This window comes from Bactrocera dorsalis, chromosome 5 (genome assembly GCF_023373825.1).
Source record: "Bactrocera dorsalis isolate Fly_Bdor chromosome 5, ASM2337382v1, whole genome shotgun sequence".
Classification (NCBI taxonomy): Eukaryota; Metazoa; Arthropoda; class Insecta; order Diptera; family Tephritidae; genus Bactrocera; species Bactrocera dorsalis.
The window spans coordinates 23021576-23039440 of record NC_064307.1 but is presented as its reverse complement, the minus strand read 5'-3'; the positions used below and the strand labels follow the sequence as shown (position 1 = coordinate 23039440).

General features: G+C 45.0%; 1 protein-coding gene across 1 annotated transcript in view; it reads left to right on the top strand.

Moving 5' to 3' along the window:
• The window catches only part of LOC105226995 (titin), a 358359-nt gene that overhangs the window by 302715 nt on the left and 37779 nt on the right, over positions 1-17865 (top strand). The window contains exons 44-57 of the mRNA XM_049458988.1: positions 1369-7560; positions 7737-8743; positions 8954-9583; positions 9794-10138; positions 10349-10423; positions 10844-11053; positions 11264-11893; positions 12104-12868; positions 13499-13708; positions 14129-14833; positions 15044-15178; positions 15389-15808; positions 16439-17353; positions 17564-17773. Of these exons, the coding sequence (XP_049314945.1) occupies positions 1369-7560; positions 7737-8743; positions 8954-9583; positions 9794-10138; positions 10349-10423; positions 10844-11053; positions 11264-11893; positions 12104-12868; positions 13499-13708; positions 14129-14833; positions 15044-15178; positions 15389-15808; positions 16439-17353; positions 17564-17773 (12449 nt within the window). The remainder of the gene's footprint in view (positions 1-1368; positions 7561-7736; positions 8744-8953; positions 9584-9793; positions 10139-10348; positions 10424-10843; positions 11054-11263; positions 11894-12103; positions 12869-13498; positions 13709-14128; positions 14834-15043; positions 15179-15388; positions 15809-16438; positions 17354-17563; positions 17774-17865) is intronic.

Sequence of the window (17865 nt, the reverse complement as noted above, 5' to 3'; positions counted from 1 at the left end):
AAGATTCCCCACTGAGAGTCGCTTTCCACCTCGCGGTACAGTAGTCCCTTTATAAGTTATAAGGTCTCAAAGTTATCTCAGTTTCGAATGCGACAGTCCATTCAGAGCCGGTCAGCGCAAAAGAGAAAGTTATCTCAACTTACACCTACTATACCAACTTAATGGTGACGGCTGGAGAACGTACTCTGAGGCCTGCTAGGGCTTCAACGGGACGGAGACCGCCTTGCTATTCACAAAATTTCAGTCTGATGTCACCTATGCAAGCTTAGGTTACAGAATACCTCGACCATCGGAGCAGGTTTCAAACCAATCCAACTAAGCTAGACCCGTGTAGAGCAAAGGGTGAAAAATCTGTAAGTCACATGGCGTTTCCCAAGATCCGCGGAGGCAAATCTGCTCTACATCCCATCAGAGGATAAAACAAGGAGTAGTTTTTTTTTGTTCCGACTAAAATCAAGGACTATTTACTGTATTCAGATAAAAAAAAAAATCTTTGAGCCAACTAAACTAAGCTCCCTGATAAGTAAAATTTATATGAGGTTCACTGAAGAAAACACCAAACTATCGCAATATAATATCAAACTAGATCGAACTATGTCTTTTGTCATTTCAAAACGCCTTAAAAAGGTAATAAAATATGATTAATCTGTTAGAAATTAAGGGAGGCCACCATCAGTTTCTTAAGTAGCAATATGATCTAAAAAGAGCCAACCACTTTCGAAGCTTGATTTCAGTAATTTAGATTCAGAATCCTTACACGCAGGAGGATTTTCAACTCCATTTCACACTCTCTTTGGTAAGCGATAATTGTTAGGTTTTCATAGAGTGACCAAAAAAATCTTAGTTGCGAAGTTTCAAGTACAATAAATGAGACCAATTAAACTGTAAACAAAAACGCCCAAGATACCAAAAGCCTTTACCGAAATTTTTCAATACAAATCTTAAAGCTTTAGGGAAAGAGTTTTGTAAAAAAGATTGGATTTCAAAACAAACATAAGAGACCAGTGTTTTTTACGAAACCTTAAGAGCTGAAATCGGAATTTTCCATAAACTTTAATTTATTTTACTAAAATATCAGACAATTTAGCCGTTAAGGAGTCTGCATTCTTTTTCCTAAAATAAATGTACATATTAATACTGTCATGTCATAACCACACACCGAAGAAGACTTTGGAACACAACTCGTAACAAAATCTGCAAGTTTTCTAAAACCAAACTACTGACACCATAACCAATGCCACAGCGAATAGCGGGCCATCACTACTTACAAAGCAACTACATACCAACTGACATATGTACATATGAACATAACCATCATTCTCTCATGAGCACGACAAGTTTTTTACTTACTTACATTCGCATTCGCAGAAACAACAGCACCTTTGATAGCCACACATGTGGATGAGAAAATCATACAACAACAACAACAACAAGTGCAACAACAACAACTACTAGTACAACAAGAACAACATGAACAAACAGTTATCATACAACAACAACTACAAGCGGAAGAAGAAATTCTTATTAAAAGCGAAAAAGTTAAAAAGAAGAAAAAGAAAGTATCACAACAACAACAAATAACTCAAGAAATTGTAGAAATGCAAGAAGAACAAAAAGAAACTCGTATTCATAAAGACTTACAATCACATCAGATGCTCGAAGATTTCTACACCACCGACACAGTTACGAGCATACAATCCGAAGACATACCATACGAAACCATACAGATTCAAACACTACCACAAGAGACTATCGAAACAACAGCGCTAACACAAGTTTTACAGGTGTCCACTGAACGGCCCGAGCCGAAAGTGGCGCATGCCGATATCGCACCCGTCAAGACTGTGGCAATGCAAGAGGAATCGAGTATGCTCGAAGTGGAGGAAGGTCTAAAGCCGCAACGTCGGCGACCAAGTGAAAAATTGCACGAAACCATAACGGAAGTCACGCGTCGTGCCGCCGCAGTAACTGAAGTGGAGACGAAGCAAAACGCAGTTGAGCTCGTAAGCGAAAGAAAACCGAAAGCGGCGCAAGCCCAACCGACTGTGGACGAAAGCGAAACTGTATTGGTGGAGAAGCCACTAGTAGAAGACACAGTCGAAGATTTGCAAGGCGCCAAAGTGCCAGAAGAACATGCTATGCCCACTGTAGTGCCACATATTTCACAACAACAATTGGAGTTGACAACCGCCGATGCGGTGGGTGATTTGCCCGCGAACGTGCTGCGCGAAAAACCGACCGAAAATGCCACAACAGATTATGTGCCACATAAGAGTGTCATAGTGGAGCAATTAGTAAGTAGCGAGACTACTGAAAAGAATATTATTCTAGAGAAAGTTGCTGAGAAACAAATACCAATCGGTGTTGTGATGGCTGAGACAAGCGTTGAAGTGGTAGAAGTACAGCCGCAGGATACAACGGCAACCTACGACACGCCACATACAAAGCAAGAGGGTGCAGTGCCGACATTAGTCGAACATTTAGCATATGTAGAGAAAGAAGAGAAAACTGTCGACAAGGAGGATGTATTTGAGAAAGCGAAATCACCGCTCAAGTCGACGGCGGACGTGGAGGTCACTGCAGAAACTGTGCCATTGGAAGTAACACAAAGCGAAACGGCTGAAACGGTACTAGAGCTCAAAGCACAGAAGTTGCCGGACACCAGCAAAGCGCTAGAAAATTTAATAGTGCAACGCAGCTTGATTGGTACACAACCAGACCTGCAAAGCCCATTGGAAGAAGTGCCTAAAACAGATATGATAACCCAAACGGCCGTGGGTAATTTGACCGAAAATATACATATAGTCGGTGCGGAAGTAACTGCGCTCGAAGAGAGACCAACGGATTTAATACCTACCGTAGAGCCCAAGTTGGCGGTGGCAGAAAGCGAACAAACACAGAGTCTAATTGTGGGACAGATAAGTGAAACATTAACGGAAGAGCGCACCGAGTCACTCGAACAAGTAACGCCAACACCAGGTAAGCTAACTAAAACTGCATTAACCGCAGCCAATGCGGTAGCGTTACGCAACGAAGATTTAATTTGTGATGCGACTGCGTTGATTGAGAGCACACAACCCAGCGAGCAGCACACGAAACTCGGCTATGAAGGCGCTGCTCCTGTAGCTAACATAGGCACTGTAGAAACGCATGATAAGGAAGTGACACTGCCGACACAAAAGCCCGAAACAGCTGAAGCGAAGTACAGTTACATGGAGCAGACCTCATTGTCGATTAAAACGGATCAAATGCTAGAAGCGGCAGGCGATTGGCAGGCTGTGCTGCCACCAATTAGTCAAATCGCAAGTCACAAACAAACGGAAATTAAGTTGACCGCACCGAACGTGCTCGAAGTACAACTGCAGGCAAGCTCTGAGTCATTAGAAACAGACACACCGAAACAAGTGGCCGCCACAAAAACAATCGACACCATCTATGGTGGTTTAAGCGAAATGCAGGCTGTGCTAGAGACACATACCGAACTCAAAGAGCTGGAACAGCCGGCGGAGAAAACGGTACAGCCGCTGCCTGGCAGAGAAATGCAACCATTAGCCGTTTACGAAGTGCAAACTACGGAAACGGATCAAGCACTAAATTTACCGGAAAAACCAGTCATGCAAGCTCTACACGAAACTACACCTGAAACTTATACACCGCTCGAGCGCACCGAAATTTTGACTTTAGATACGACACACAAAGTCGAGGAGCAAATGAAACCACAAACAGCTCAAGCAGAATTTGGCTTACAAACACAGCGTAGCACAAAAGTGCAGCAACAAACAACATTGGATGTCGTAGATGTGCTTGTAACGGAGGAATTGCCAGTCAAGCAAACAATCAGCAGTGATATTGAGTTGTCACAACCCTTGGAGATCATTACAACAGCCATACACGACAAGGAATCCAAGTTAACACCAGCCGACATGCCTGCCGCAAAGGAAGTGCAAACGATAACCACGGACACATTGCCAGTAGCCGATACAGAAATTACGCAACCCATGGAAGCTTTTACGTCGCTCGACGAAACACAATTGGATAAAAAACATGCGCACTATGGTTTCACCGAAATCATATCGACAGTGCAGACAAGTAATGTAACGCTAGAGGGTACTCAAGAATACACAAGAAAGCAAGTGCCCACAGATGCCGTCGCCAGTGTAGAGCTAGACTCGCATAAGAACGCCTTCGAAGTACGCACAACTAACTTCAGTGAGAAAGAAGTAACACTCAGCGCTGACCTGCCGCACGCCAAGGGGCCAGCAGAGTTGAAAATAAATGAGTTGACGCAAAAGAGCGCCATAACACAAGCGCCTTACGTGCACGAGAGTGCCGGTGAGCTAAAAGGTGTGGAATCCTTGGAGACCATAGGCAAGCCGACGACTGATAGCAGCTATGAAATCTCGATACGACAAGAAAGTGTCTATGAGAAAGAGACCTCACTTGAACCTTATCAAAAAGGTAAAGAATTTGCGGCAACCGTGACGTTCAACACCGAAGATGCTAAGCAAATAGAGCAGAACTTACTGTACGAGCGCGAGCAGACATTCGATAAAGTACAACCGATTGCGGCGAACGCGCAAGCGGCAGCACCAACGGAGAATTTAAAACTGCCGTTAAACGAAAATGTTTACGACTTGGAGAGCGTGGGCACCATCGACAAGCTGAAACTTACCACAAGCTCGGCCATTTCGCAATATCAAAACCTGAATGAAACTATTATTTCGGAAATCATTGCTTATGAGGACTCCCGACCCGATGCAATGGTACTGCAAAAGCATGTCGAACAACCGCTTGAAGCTGCGCTAACACTCTCCGAATATGCCGCAATCGCTAGCGAAAATATTGTTATAGAGAATGCACAGCTCTACGAAGATAAACCAACATTTACTGAAAAGCACGCACGCGAGGCAACAAGCGAGCAACAAATGCATGCACCCTTGCTGCAAGAAACGAGCTTACTAGATGCCGCGACAGCGTTGCCAACGCACACAGAGCTCGGTGATATGGCAAAACCGGGCACGGAGCAAACATTACTCACTACAAATGTTGTTAGAGAAGAAAATATCTACGAGCAATATAAGCCCGTACAGGATGAAGAGATACAGCCTGCGGCACATGCCAACATTGGGCACGCCACACAACAACTGCCTACGATACAAGCTCCACAGATAGCCGAGCGGGAAGGTAAACTGAAGTTGCCAAAAGAAGTCGCGCCACAACAAGCGAACGAAGCGGACTTGAGCAAAACTTTAGGACTGCCAATAGTCAGTGAGACTAATGCAGCGGAAGCGCCAAACCTGCTAGCAACGGAGGTGCCAAGCTTAACAGAAGTAAAGTCGACGCTTACCGGCGCACAGCACGAAGTTCAGACTACGCAAGTGCAAACCTACGAGGAAACGGATGAATTATTAACACGTGATAATGCGCCAACCGCGCAAACAGTGGTCAATTTAGAAAATATACCAAGACCAGCGCAGGTCGAGACCCTCACCGCCGTCTACGCCAAAGAAGGTGATTTAGAGCGTTTCGAGAGCGATGAGCAGCATGCCAAACCCTATGTGGAGGGTATGTACACAGAGACCATCACAAGTGATGTGACAGCGTTTGAAAAAACCGATGTTTTAGATAAGCTAGAGTTCGAAACTAAGGCGGCCAAGCCGACCATTGATGGACAACAACAGTTACAGGTCGAGCAACTGAATGTTGTGTTAGACAAAGAGAACACCTTTGAAATTAAGGTGAAAACAGAAAGCGCCAAGCCTTATATAGAGGGCACGCAACACGAAACGCTCATCACGGAGATGGCTGCTGTAGAACAACTAAGCGATTTGCCAGCAGGTCTGGAAAAAACAGATAAAACAGCACGTCAACAACTGGTAGAGGAGAGCTTGCGTCAAGCACAAACAATCTGCACACCAATCTTATTAGAAAAAGAAACACCAACAAGCGACGCCGAGCCAACAAAGTACATGGCAAAGCCACAAACTGCCGCAATACAAAATGACAAAATCATCGCCGAGCTTACGCCCTACGAAGGCGTGCTGCCGTTCGAAACCGGCGATGGCGCGAAACCGCAACATGCCAGCGCCAGCTTAACAACAAAATTGACGCACAGCCAAATCACAACACTGCAGGAAACTCTCACCAAAGAACAGCGCCTAACAAGCGCACAGCCTGAGCAGCAAAGCGCCATTTTAGTCAACGCGCAGAATATAGCGCACACGACCGAGGAAACGATCGGTCTAAATCTAATAACCGACACATATGACTTGAAGCAACAGCCGGAGCGAATAGCGCATAGCACACACGCCGATCTAAATGAAAGTAAAACAGTGACAGAATCGCTATCGTATGAGCAAACGACGACATTGCCCACAGAGGAGCGCGCAACACAATTGCCAAGCGGCAGCACTGTGCCGACAGAACAAACCAAATCGGCGCAGAAAACCGAAGTAAATATTTACGAAAGTATACAAGAAGAAGTTGGCGACTTCAGGCCACACACCGTCGAGGGCATAGAAAGCAGCGTAGTTGTGCGCGAACTCAAAGCGCCCCTCATCGATGAGGTTACCGTGAAACCGGCACTCGAACACATGGCGGCTAGTATGCCGCAACAGGAAACTGCAACAACCAACACTACAGCGTTCGACAATTTAAGCGTCAGTGCGCAGGTAGCCTATGAAAGTGCTGCTGTGATCACAAGTCAGCCGGCGGTAGATGAGCGCAAGGCACAAGTGCGTGTGACAGACACACTCGTACAGACAACCATCACCGATGTACCACTTGTTAACGAGAACGCCGCTAAGCTGCAGGATGTTAGACATACCGATGAGCATGCCGATGTTAGCATAACACCACAACATAGTACGTATTTGCATGAACAAACCGAAATACAGGATAATCTCAGCACATTGAACACAAGCACAACACCAACAACGGCTGCGGCCGAAATGACAGTTATGCCACAGTATGCGCTAGCTGGTAGCGATGCGCAGACATACGAGCATACGATTCCACAAACCATAGTTCTAACAACAACAACAATAACACCACAAAGCACCACAACACCAACAACAGGAAAAATAGCGCTGCAAACAACACAATTTATAGCGGAACACTCGGATATACACGAAGATACAAAAACAAAAACTGATCAAGCTATCAGCACTTATCAGCCACACATCACATTCGATCAATCAATTGTGGTTGAATACGAAAAAGAAACACAACTTAAAACATTACAACAAAACGCACAACAATTACAAACAACAAGCGCACAGCCAAATCATATTTTACCAACAGAACGTGAAGAAATGTTAAATGAGTGTGTCTCCGAATTAATGGCAGAAGACAAAACGTCAAAAGCCTTAAAAACACCAATCACAACGAGCGGTGTTAGTGATTTTGTAGAGGGAATAACTGTTGAGGTAGTACCGGCATATCATAATGTCGATGACATACAACCAATTAGTGTAGCACACGAAAAACCTAAGTACATACATGAAACCATGAAAGACAAAGTAGAAAAAGTAGAAACACTAAGTGTAAAAACCGATTTTGGTAAGTACAAAATATTCCATGTTAGGGAAATTTCTATATGGCGTATTACTTATTCCGACCCCATCGAGCCCCTAAATTTAAACAAAACACATATTACACACCAGTTTAGTACTAGAACAACAAAAAATCACAACCAACAACATTACCATAATAACCAAGTACATTCTCTTACACAGACACACCGAAAACATCTCACACTACAGAACACAAAACACAACAAAAAACACTTATAACCGAAGATGAAAAAACCACTGAAATGCCAGAAGCAGTACACATCATTGAGACAATCTCCGATGAAGGCAAACCCAAAAAGAGGACGATACGCACACGTGTCATAAAAAGGATCAAAGGTGGCAAACAAGAAGTCACAAAGATCGAAACTGTTGAAGAAGATGACAAACAACCAGAAACCACAGTCACAGTTGAAGAAACACCTGTCGAAGAAGCACCTGAGGAAGTTAAAGAAATGCCCGAAGAGGTGCGTGTGGTTGAGACCATCTCCGAAGACGGTAAACCAAAGAAGAAGAAGATCCGTACACGAGTAATCAAGAAGGTCAAGGGTGGCAAACAAGAAGTCACTAAGATCGAAACCGTTGAAGAAGATGACAAACAGCCAGAAACCACAGTCACAGTTGAAGAAACACCTGTTGAAGAAGCACCCGAGGAGGTTAGAGAAATGCCCGAAGAGGTGCGTGTGGTAGAGACCATCTCCGAAGACGGTAAACCAAAGAAGAAGAAGATCCGTACACGAGTAATCAAGAAGGTCAAGGGTGGCAAACAAGAAGTCACGAAGATCGAAACTGTTGAAGAAGATGACAAACAACCAGAAACCACAGTCACAGTTGAAGAAACACCTGTTGAAGAAGCACCTGAGGAGGTTAGAGAAATGCCCGAAGAGGTGCGTGTGGTAGAGACCATCTCCGAAGACGGTAAACCAAAGAAGAAGAAGATCCGTACACGAGTAATCAAGAAGGTCAAGGGTGGTAAACAAGAAGTCACAAAGATTGAAACCGTTGAAGAAGATGACAAACAACCAGAAACCACAGTCACAGTTGAAGAAACACCTGTTGAAGAAGCACCCGAGGAGGTTAGAGAAATGCCCGAAGAGGTGCGTGTGGTAGAGACCATCTCCGAAGACGGTAAACCAAAGAAGAAGAAGATCCGTACACGAGTAATCAAGAAGGTCAAGGGTGGCAAACAAGAAGTCACTAAGATCGAAACCGTTGAAGAAGATGACAAACAGCCAGAAACCACAGTCACAGTTGAAGAAACACCTGTTGAAGAAGCACCCGAGGAGGTTAGAGAAATGCCCGAAGAGGTGCGTGTGGTAGAGACCATCTCCGAAGACGGTAAACCAAAGAAAAAGAAGATACGCACACGAGTAATCAAGAAGGTCAAGGGTGATAAACAAGAAGTCACAAAGATCGAAACTGTTGAAGAAGATGACAAACAACCAGAAACCACAGTCACAGTTGAAGAAACACCTGTTGAAAAAGCACCTGAGGAAGTTAGAGAAATGCCCGAAGAGGTGCGTGTGGTAGAGACCATCTCCGAAGACGGTAAACCAAAGAAGAAGAAGATCCGTACACGAGTAATAAAGAAGATCAAGGGTGGCAAACAAGAAGTCACTAAGATCGAAACCGTTGAAGAAGATGACAAACAGCCAGAAACCACAGTCACAGTTGAAGAAACACCTGTTGAAGAAGCACCCGAGGAGGTTAGAGAAATGCCCGAAGAGGTGCGTGTGGTTGAGACCATCTCCGAAGACGGTAAACCAAAGAAGAAGAAGATCCGTACACGAGTAATAAAGAAGGTCAAGGGTGGCAAACAAGAAGTCACAAAGATCGAAACCGTTGAAGAAGATGACAAACAGCCAGAAACCACAGTCACAGTTGAAGAAACACCTGTTGAAGAAGCACCCGAGGAGGTTAGAGAAATGCCCGAAGAGGTGCGTGTGGTAGAGACCATCTCCGAAGACGGTAAACCAAAGAAAAAGAAAATACGCACACGAGTAATCAAGAAGGTCAAGGGTGGTAAACAAGAAGTCACAAAGATCGAAACTGTTGAAGAAGATGACAAACAACCAGAAACCACAGTCACAGTTGAAGAAACACCTGTTGAAAAAGCACCTGAGGAAGTTAGAGAAATGCCCGAAGAGGTGCGTGTGGTAGAGACCATCTCCGAAGACGGTAAACCAAAGAAGAAGAAGATCCGTACACGAGTAATCAAGAAGGTCAAGGGTGGTAAACAAGAAGTCACAAAGATCGAAACCGTTGAAGAAGATGACAAACAACCAGAAACCACAGTCACAGTTGAAGAAACACCTGTTGAAGAAGCACCCGAGGAGGTTAGAGAAATGCCCGAAGAGGTGCGTGTGGTAGAGACCATCTCCGAAGACGGTAAACCAAAGAAGAAGAAGATCCGTACACGAGTAATAAAGAAGGTCAAGGGTGGCAAACAAGAAGTCACTAAGATCGAAACCGTTGAAGAAGATGACAAACAGCCAGAAACCACAGTCACAGTTGAAGAAACACCTGTTGAAGAAGCACCCGAGGAGGTTAGAGAAATGCCCGAAGAGGTGCGTGTGGTTGAGACCATCTCCGAAGACGGTAAACCAAAGAAGAAGAAGATCCGTACACGTGTAATCAAGAAGGTCAAGGGTGATAAACAAGAAGTCACAAAGATCGAAACTGTTGAAGAAGATGACAAACAACCAGAAACCACAGTCACAGTTGAAGAAACACCTGTTGAAAAAGCACCTGAGGAAGTTAGAGAAATGCCCGAAGAGGTGCGTGTGGTAGAGACCATCTCCGAAGACGGTAAACCAAAGAAGAAGAAGATCCGTACACGAGTAATCAAGAAGGTCAAGGGTGGCAAACAAGAAGTCACTAAGATCGAAACCGTTGAAGAAGATGACAAACAGCCAGAAACCACAGTCACAGTTGAAGAAACACCTGTTGAAGAAGCACCCGAGGAGGTTAGAGAAATGCCCGAAGAGGTGCGTGTGGTAGAGACCATCTCCGAAGACGGTAAACCAAAGAAGAAGAAGATCCGTACACGAGTAATCAAGAAGGTCAAGGGTGGCAAACAAGAAGTCACTAAGATCGAAACCGTTGAAGAAGATGACAAACAGCCAGAAACCACAGTCACAGTTGAAGAAACACCTGTTGAAGAAGCACCCGAGGAGGTTAGAGAAATGCCCGAAGAGGTGCGTGTGGTAGAGACCATCTCCGAAGACGGTAAACCAAAGAAAAAGAAAATACGCACACGAGTAATCAAGAAGGTCAAGGGTGATAAACAAGAAGTCACGAAGATCGAAACTGTTGAAGAAGATGACAAACAACCAGAAACCACAGTCACAGTTGAAGAAACACCTGTCGAAGAAGCACCTGAGGAAGTTAAAGAAATGCCCGAAGAGGTGCGTGTGGTTGAGACCATCTCCGAAGACGGTAAACCAAAGAAAAAGAAGATACGCACACGAGTAATCAAGAAGGTCAAGGGTGGCAAACAAGAAGTCACTAAGATCGAAACCGTTGAAGAAGATGACAAACAACCAGAAACCACAGTCACAGTTGAAGAAACACCTGTTGAAGAAGCACCCGAGGAGGTTAGAGAAATGCCCGAAGAGGTGCGTGTGGTTGAGACCATCTCCGAAAACGGTAACCCAAAGAAGAAGAAGATACGTACACGAGTAATCAAGAAGGTCAAGGGTGATAAACAAGAAGTCACGAAGATCGAAACTGTTGAAGAAGATGACAAACAACCAGAAACCACAGTCACAGTTGAAGAAACACCTGTTGAAGAAGCACCCGAGGAGGTTAGAGAAATGCCCGAAGAGGTGCGCGTGGTAGAGACCATCTCCGAAGACGGTAAACCAAAGAAGAAAAAGATCCGCACACGAGTAATCAAGAAGGTCAAGGGTGGTAAACAAGAAGTCACAAAGATCGAAACCGTTGAAGAAGATGACAAACAACCAGAAACCACAGTCACAGTTGAAGAAACACCTGTTGAAGAAGCACCCGAGGAGGTTAGAGAAATGCCCGAAGAGGTGCGTGTGGTTGAGACCATCTCCGAAGACGGTAAACCAAAGAAAAAGAAGATACGCACACGAGTAATCAAGAAGGTCAAGGGTGATAAACAAGAAGTCACGAAGATCGAAACTGTTGAAGAAGATGACAAACAACCAGAAACCACAGTCACAGTTGAAGAAACACCTGTTGAAGAAGCACCTGAGGAAGTTAGAGAAATGCCCGAAGAGGTGCGTGTGGTAGAGACCATCTCCGAAGACGGTAAACCAAAGAAGAAGAAGATCCGTACACGAGTAATCAAGAAGGTCAAGGGTGGTAAACAAGAAGTCACAAAGATCGAAACCGTTGAAGAAGATGACAAACAACCAGAAACCACAGTCACAGTTGAAGAAACACCTGTTGAAGAAGCACCCGAGGAGGTTAGAGAAATGCCCGAAGAGGTACGTGTGGTAGAGACCATCTCCGAAGACGGTCAACCAAAGAAGAAGAAGATCCGTACACGACTAATCAAGAAGGTCAAGGGTGGCAAACAAGAAGTCACTAAGATCGAAACCGTTGAAGAAGATGACAAACAGCCAGAAACCACAGTCACAGTTGAAGAAACACCTGTTGAAGAAGCACCTGAGGAAGTTAGAGAAATGCCCGAAGAGGTGCGTGTGGTAGAGACCATCTCCGAAGACGGTAAACCAAAGAAGAAAAAGATCCGTACACGAGTAATCAAGAAGGTCAAGGGTGGTAAACAAGAAGTCACAAAGATCGAAACCGTTGAAGAAGATGACAAACAGCCAGAAACCACAGTCACAGTTGAAGAAACACCTGTTGAAGAAGCACCGGAGGAGGTTAGAGAAATGCCCGAAGAGGTGCGTGTGGTAGAGACCATCTCCGAAGACGGTAAACCAAAGAAGAAAAAGATCCGTACACGAGTAATCAAGAAGGTCAAGGGTGGTAAACAAGAAGTCACAAAGATCGAAACCGTTGAAGAAGATGACAAACAACCAGAAACCACAGTCACAGTTGAAGAAACACCTGTTGAAGAAGCACCTGAGGAAGTTAGAGAAATGCCCGAAGAGGTGCGCGTGGTAGAGACCATCTCCGAAGACGGTAAACCAAAGAAGAAAAAGATCCGTACACGAGTAATCAAGAAGGTCAAGGGTGGTAAACAAGAAGTCACAAAGATCGAAACCGTTGAAGAAGATGACAAACAACCAGAAACCACAGTCACAGTTGAAGAAACACCTGTTGAAGAAGCACCTGAGGAGGTTAGAGAAATGCCCGAAGAGGTGCGTGTGGTTGAGACCATCTCCGAAGACGGTAAACCAAAGAAGAAGAAGATCCGTACACGAGTAATAAAGAAGGTCAAGGGTGGCAAACAAGAAGTCACAAAGATCGAAACCGTTGAAGAAGATGACAAACAGCCAGAAACCACAGTCACAGTTGAAGAAACACCTGTTGAAGAAGCACCGGAGGAGGTTAGAGAAATGCCCGAAGAGGTGCGTGTGGTTGAGATCATCTCCGAAGAAGGTAAACCAAAGAAGAAGAAGATCCGTACACGAGTAATAAAGAAGGTCAAGTGTGGTAAACAAGAAGTCACAAAGATCGAAACCGTTGAAGAAGATGACAAACAGCCAGAAACCACAGTCACAGTTGAAGAAACACCTGTTGAAGAAGCACCTGAGGAGGTTAGAGAAATGCCCGAAGAGGTGCGTGTGGTAGAGACCATCTCTGAAGACGGTAAACCAAAGAAGAAAAAGATCCGTACACGAGTAATCAAGAAGGTCAAGGGTGGCAAACAAGAAGTCACTAAGATCGAAACCGTTGAAGAAGATGACAAACAGCCAGAAACCAGAGTCACAGTTGAAGAAACACCTGTTGAAGAAGCAGCCGAGGAGGTTAGAGAAATGCCCGAAGAGGTGCGTGTGGTAGAGACCATCTCCGAAGACGGTAAACCAAAGAAGAAGAAGATACGTACTCGTGTGATTAAGAAGGTCAAGGGTGATAAACAAGAAGTCACGAAGATCGAAACCGTTGAGGAAGACGACAAACAACCAGAAACCACAGTCACAGTTGAAGAAACTCCTGTTGAAGTAGTACCCGAGGAGGTTAGAGAAATGCCCGAAGAGGTGCGCGTGGTAGAGACCATCTCCGAAGACGGTAAACCAAAGAAGAAAAAGATCCGCACACGAGTAATCAAGAAGGTCAAGGGTGGCAAACAAGAAGTCACTAAGATCGAAACCGTTGAAGAAGATGACAAACAGCCAGAAACCACAGTCACAGTTGAAGAAACACCTGTTGAAGAAGCACCCGAGGAGGTTAGAGAAATGCCCGAAGAGGTGCGTGTGGTAGAGACCATCTCCGAAGACGGTAAACCAAAGAAGAAGAAGATCCGTACACGAGTAATCAAGAAGGTCAAGGGTGGCAAACAAGAAGTCACTAAGATCGAAACCGTTGAAGAAGATGACAAACAGCCAGAAACCACAGTCACAGTTGAAGAAACACCTGTTGAAGAAGCACCCGAGGAGGTTAGAGAAATGCCCGAAGAGGTGCGTGTGGTAGAGACCATCTCCGAAGACGGTAAACCAAAGAAGAAGAAGATCCGTACACGAGTAATCAAGAAGGTCAAGGGTGGCAAACAAGAAGTCACTAAGATCGAAACCGTTGAAGAAGATGACAAACAGCCAGAAACCACAGTCACAGTTGAAGAAACACCTGTTGAAGAAGCACCCGAGGAGGTTAGAGAAATGCCCGAAGAGGTGCGTGTGGTAGAGACCATCTCCGAAGACGGTAAGCCAAAGAAGAAGAAGATCCGTACACGAGTAATCAAGAAGGTCAAAGGTGGCAAACAAGAAGTCACGAAGATCGAAACTGTTGAAGAAGATGACAAACAACCAGAAACCACAGTCACAGTTGAAGAAACACCTGTCGAAGAAGCACCCGAGGAGGTTAGGGAAATGCCCGAAGAGGTGCGTGTGGTTGAGACCATCTCTGAAGACGGTAAACCAAAGAAGAAGAAGATCCGCACACGAGTAATCAAGAAGGTCAAGGGTGATAAACAAGAAGTCACAAAGATCGAAACTGTTGAAGAAGACGACAAACAACCAGAAACCACAGTCACAGTTGAAGAAACACCTGTTGAAGAAGCACCTGAGGAAGTAAGAGAAATGCCCGAAGAGGTGCGTGTGGTTGAGACCATCTCCGAAGACGGTAAACCAAAGAAGAAGAAGATCCGTACACGAGTAATCAAGAAGGTCAAGGGTGACAAACAAGAAGTCACGAAGATCGAAACTGTTGAAGAAGATGACAAACAACCAGAAACCACAGTCACAGTTGAAGAAACACCTGTTGAAGAAGCACCCGAGGAGGTTAGAGAAATGCCCGAAGAGGTGCGTGTGGTTGAGACCATCTCCGAAGACGGTAAACCAAAGAAGAAGAAGATACGCACACGAGTAATCAAGAAGGTCAAGGGTGGCAAACAAGAAGTCACAAAGATCGAAACCGTTGAAGAAGATGACAAACAGCCAGAAACCACAGTCACAGTTGAAGAAACACCTGTTGAAGAAGCACCGGAGGAGGTTAGAGAAATGCCCGAAGAGGTGCGTGTGGTTGAGACCATCTCCGAAGACGGTAAACCAAAGAAGAAGAAGATCCGTACACGAGTAATCAAGAAGGTCAAGGGTGGTAAACAAGAAGTCACAAAGATCGAAACCGTTGAAGAAGATGACAAACAGCCAGAAACCACAGTCACAGTTGAAGAAACACCTGTTGAAGAAGCACCCGAGGAGGTTAGAGAAATGCCCGAAGAGGTGCGTGTGGTTGAGACCATCTCCGAAGACGGTAAACCAAAGAAAAAGAAGATACGCACACGAGTAATCAAGAAGGTCAAGGGTGGCAAACAAGAAGTCACAAAGATCGAAACCGTTGAAGAAGATGACAAACAGCCAGAAACCACAGTCACAGTTGAAGAAACACCTGTTGAAGAAGCACCCGAGGAGGTTAAAGAAATGCCCGAAGAGGTGCGTGTGGTTGAGACCATCTCCGAAGATGGTAAACCGAAGAAGAAAAAGATCCGTACACGAGTAATCAAGAAGGTCAAGGACGGTAAACAAGAAGTCACAAAGATCGAAACCGTTGAAGAAGATGACAAACAACCAGAAACCACAATCACAGTTGAAGAAACACCTGTTGAAGAAGCACCGGAGGAGGTTAGAGAAATGCCCGAAGAGGTGCGTGTGGTTGAGACCATCTCCGAAGACGGTAAACCAAAGAAGAAGAAGATCCGTACACGAGTAATAAAGAAGGTCAAGGGTGGCAAACAAGAAGTCACAAAGATCGAAACCGTTGAAGAAGATGACAAACAGCCAGAAACCACAGTCACAGTTGAAGAAACACCTGTTGAAGAAGCACCGGAGGAGGTTAGAGAAATGCCCGAAGAGGTGCGTGTGGTTGAGACCATCTCCGAAGACGGTAAACCAAAGAAGAAGAAGATCCGTACACGAGTAATAAAGAAGGTCAAGGGTGGCAAACAAGAAGTCACAAAGATCGAAACCGTTGAAGAAGATGACAAACAGCCAGAAACCACAGTCACAGTTGAAGAAACACCTGTTGAAGAAGCACCCGAGGAGGTTAGAGAAATGCCCGAAGAGGTGCGTGTGGTTGAGACCATCTCCGAAGACGGTAAACCAAAGAAGAAGAAGATCCGTACACGAGTAATAAAGAAGGTCAAGGGTGGCAAACAAGAAGTCACAAAGATCGAAACCGTTGAAGAAGATGACAAACAGCCAGAAACCACAGTCACAGTTGAAGAAACACCTGTTGAAGAAGCACCGGAGGAAGTAAGAGAAATGCCCGAAGAGGTGCGTGTGGTTGAGACCATCTCCGAAGACGGTAAACCAAAGAAAAAGAAGATACGCACACGAGTAATCAAGAAGGTCAAGGGTGGCAAACAAGAAGTCACAAAGATCGAAACCGTTGAAGAAGATGACAAACAGCCAGAAACCACAGTCACAGTTGAAGAAACACCTGTTGAAGAAGCACCGGAGGAGGTTAGAGAAATGCCCGAAGAGGTGCGTGTGGTTGAGACCATCTCCGAAGACGGTAAACCAAAGAAGAAAAAGATCCGTACACGAGTAATCAAGAAGGTCAAGGGTGGTAAACAAGAAGTCACAAAGATCGAAACCGTTGAAGAAGATGACAAACAGCCAGAAACCACAGTCACAGTTGAAGAAACACCTGTTGAAGAAGCACCTGAAGAAGTTAGAGAAATGCCGGAAGAGGTGCGTGTGGTTGAGACCATCTCAGAAGACGGTAAACCAAAGAAGAGGAGGATCCGTACACGAGTAATCAAGAAGATCAAGGGTGGTAAACAAGAAGTCACAAAGATCGAAACCGTTGAAGAAGATGACAAACAGCCAGAAACCACAGTCACAGTTGAAGAAACACCTGTTGAAGAAGCACCTGAGGAAGTTAGAGAAATGCCCGAAGAGGTGCGTGTGGTAGAGACCATCTCCGAAGACGGTAAACCAAAGAAGAAGAAGATACGTACTCGTGTGATTAAGAAGGTCAAGGGTGATAAACAAGAAGTCACGAAGATCGAAACCGTTGAGGAAGACGACAAACAACCAGAAACCACGGTCGCAGTTGAAGAAACTCCTGTTGAAGTAGTACCCGAGGAGGTTAGAGAAATGCCCGAAGAGGTGCGCGTGGTTGAGACCATCTCCGAAGACGGTAAACCAAAGAGGAAGAAGATACGCACACGAGTAATCAAGAAGGTCAAGGGTGGCAAACAAGAAGTCACTAAGATAGAAACCGTTGAAGAAGATGACAAACAGCCAGAAACCACAGTCACAGTTGAAGAAACACCTGTCGAAGAAGCACCCGAGGAGGTTAGAGAAATGCCCGAAGAGGTGCGCGTAGTTGAGATCATCTCCGAAGACGGTGCACCAAAGAAGAAGAAGATACGCACACGAGTAATCAAGAAGGTCAAGGGTGCCAAACAAGAAGTCACTAAGATCGAAACCGTTGAAGAAGATGACAAACAGCCAGAAACCACAGTCACAGTTGAAGAAACTGCTGTTGAAGAAGCACCTGAAGAAGTTAGAGAAATGCCCGAAGAGGTGCGTGTGGTTGAGACCATCTCCGAAGACGGTAAACCAAAGAAGAAGAAGATACGCACACGAGTAATCAAGAAGGTCAAGGGTGGCAAACAAGAAGTCACTAAGATCGAAACCGTTGAAGAAGATGACAAACAGCCAGAAACCACGGTCACAGTTGAAGAAACTGC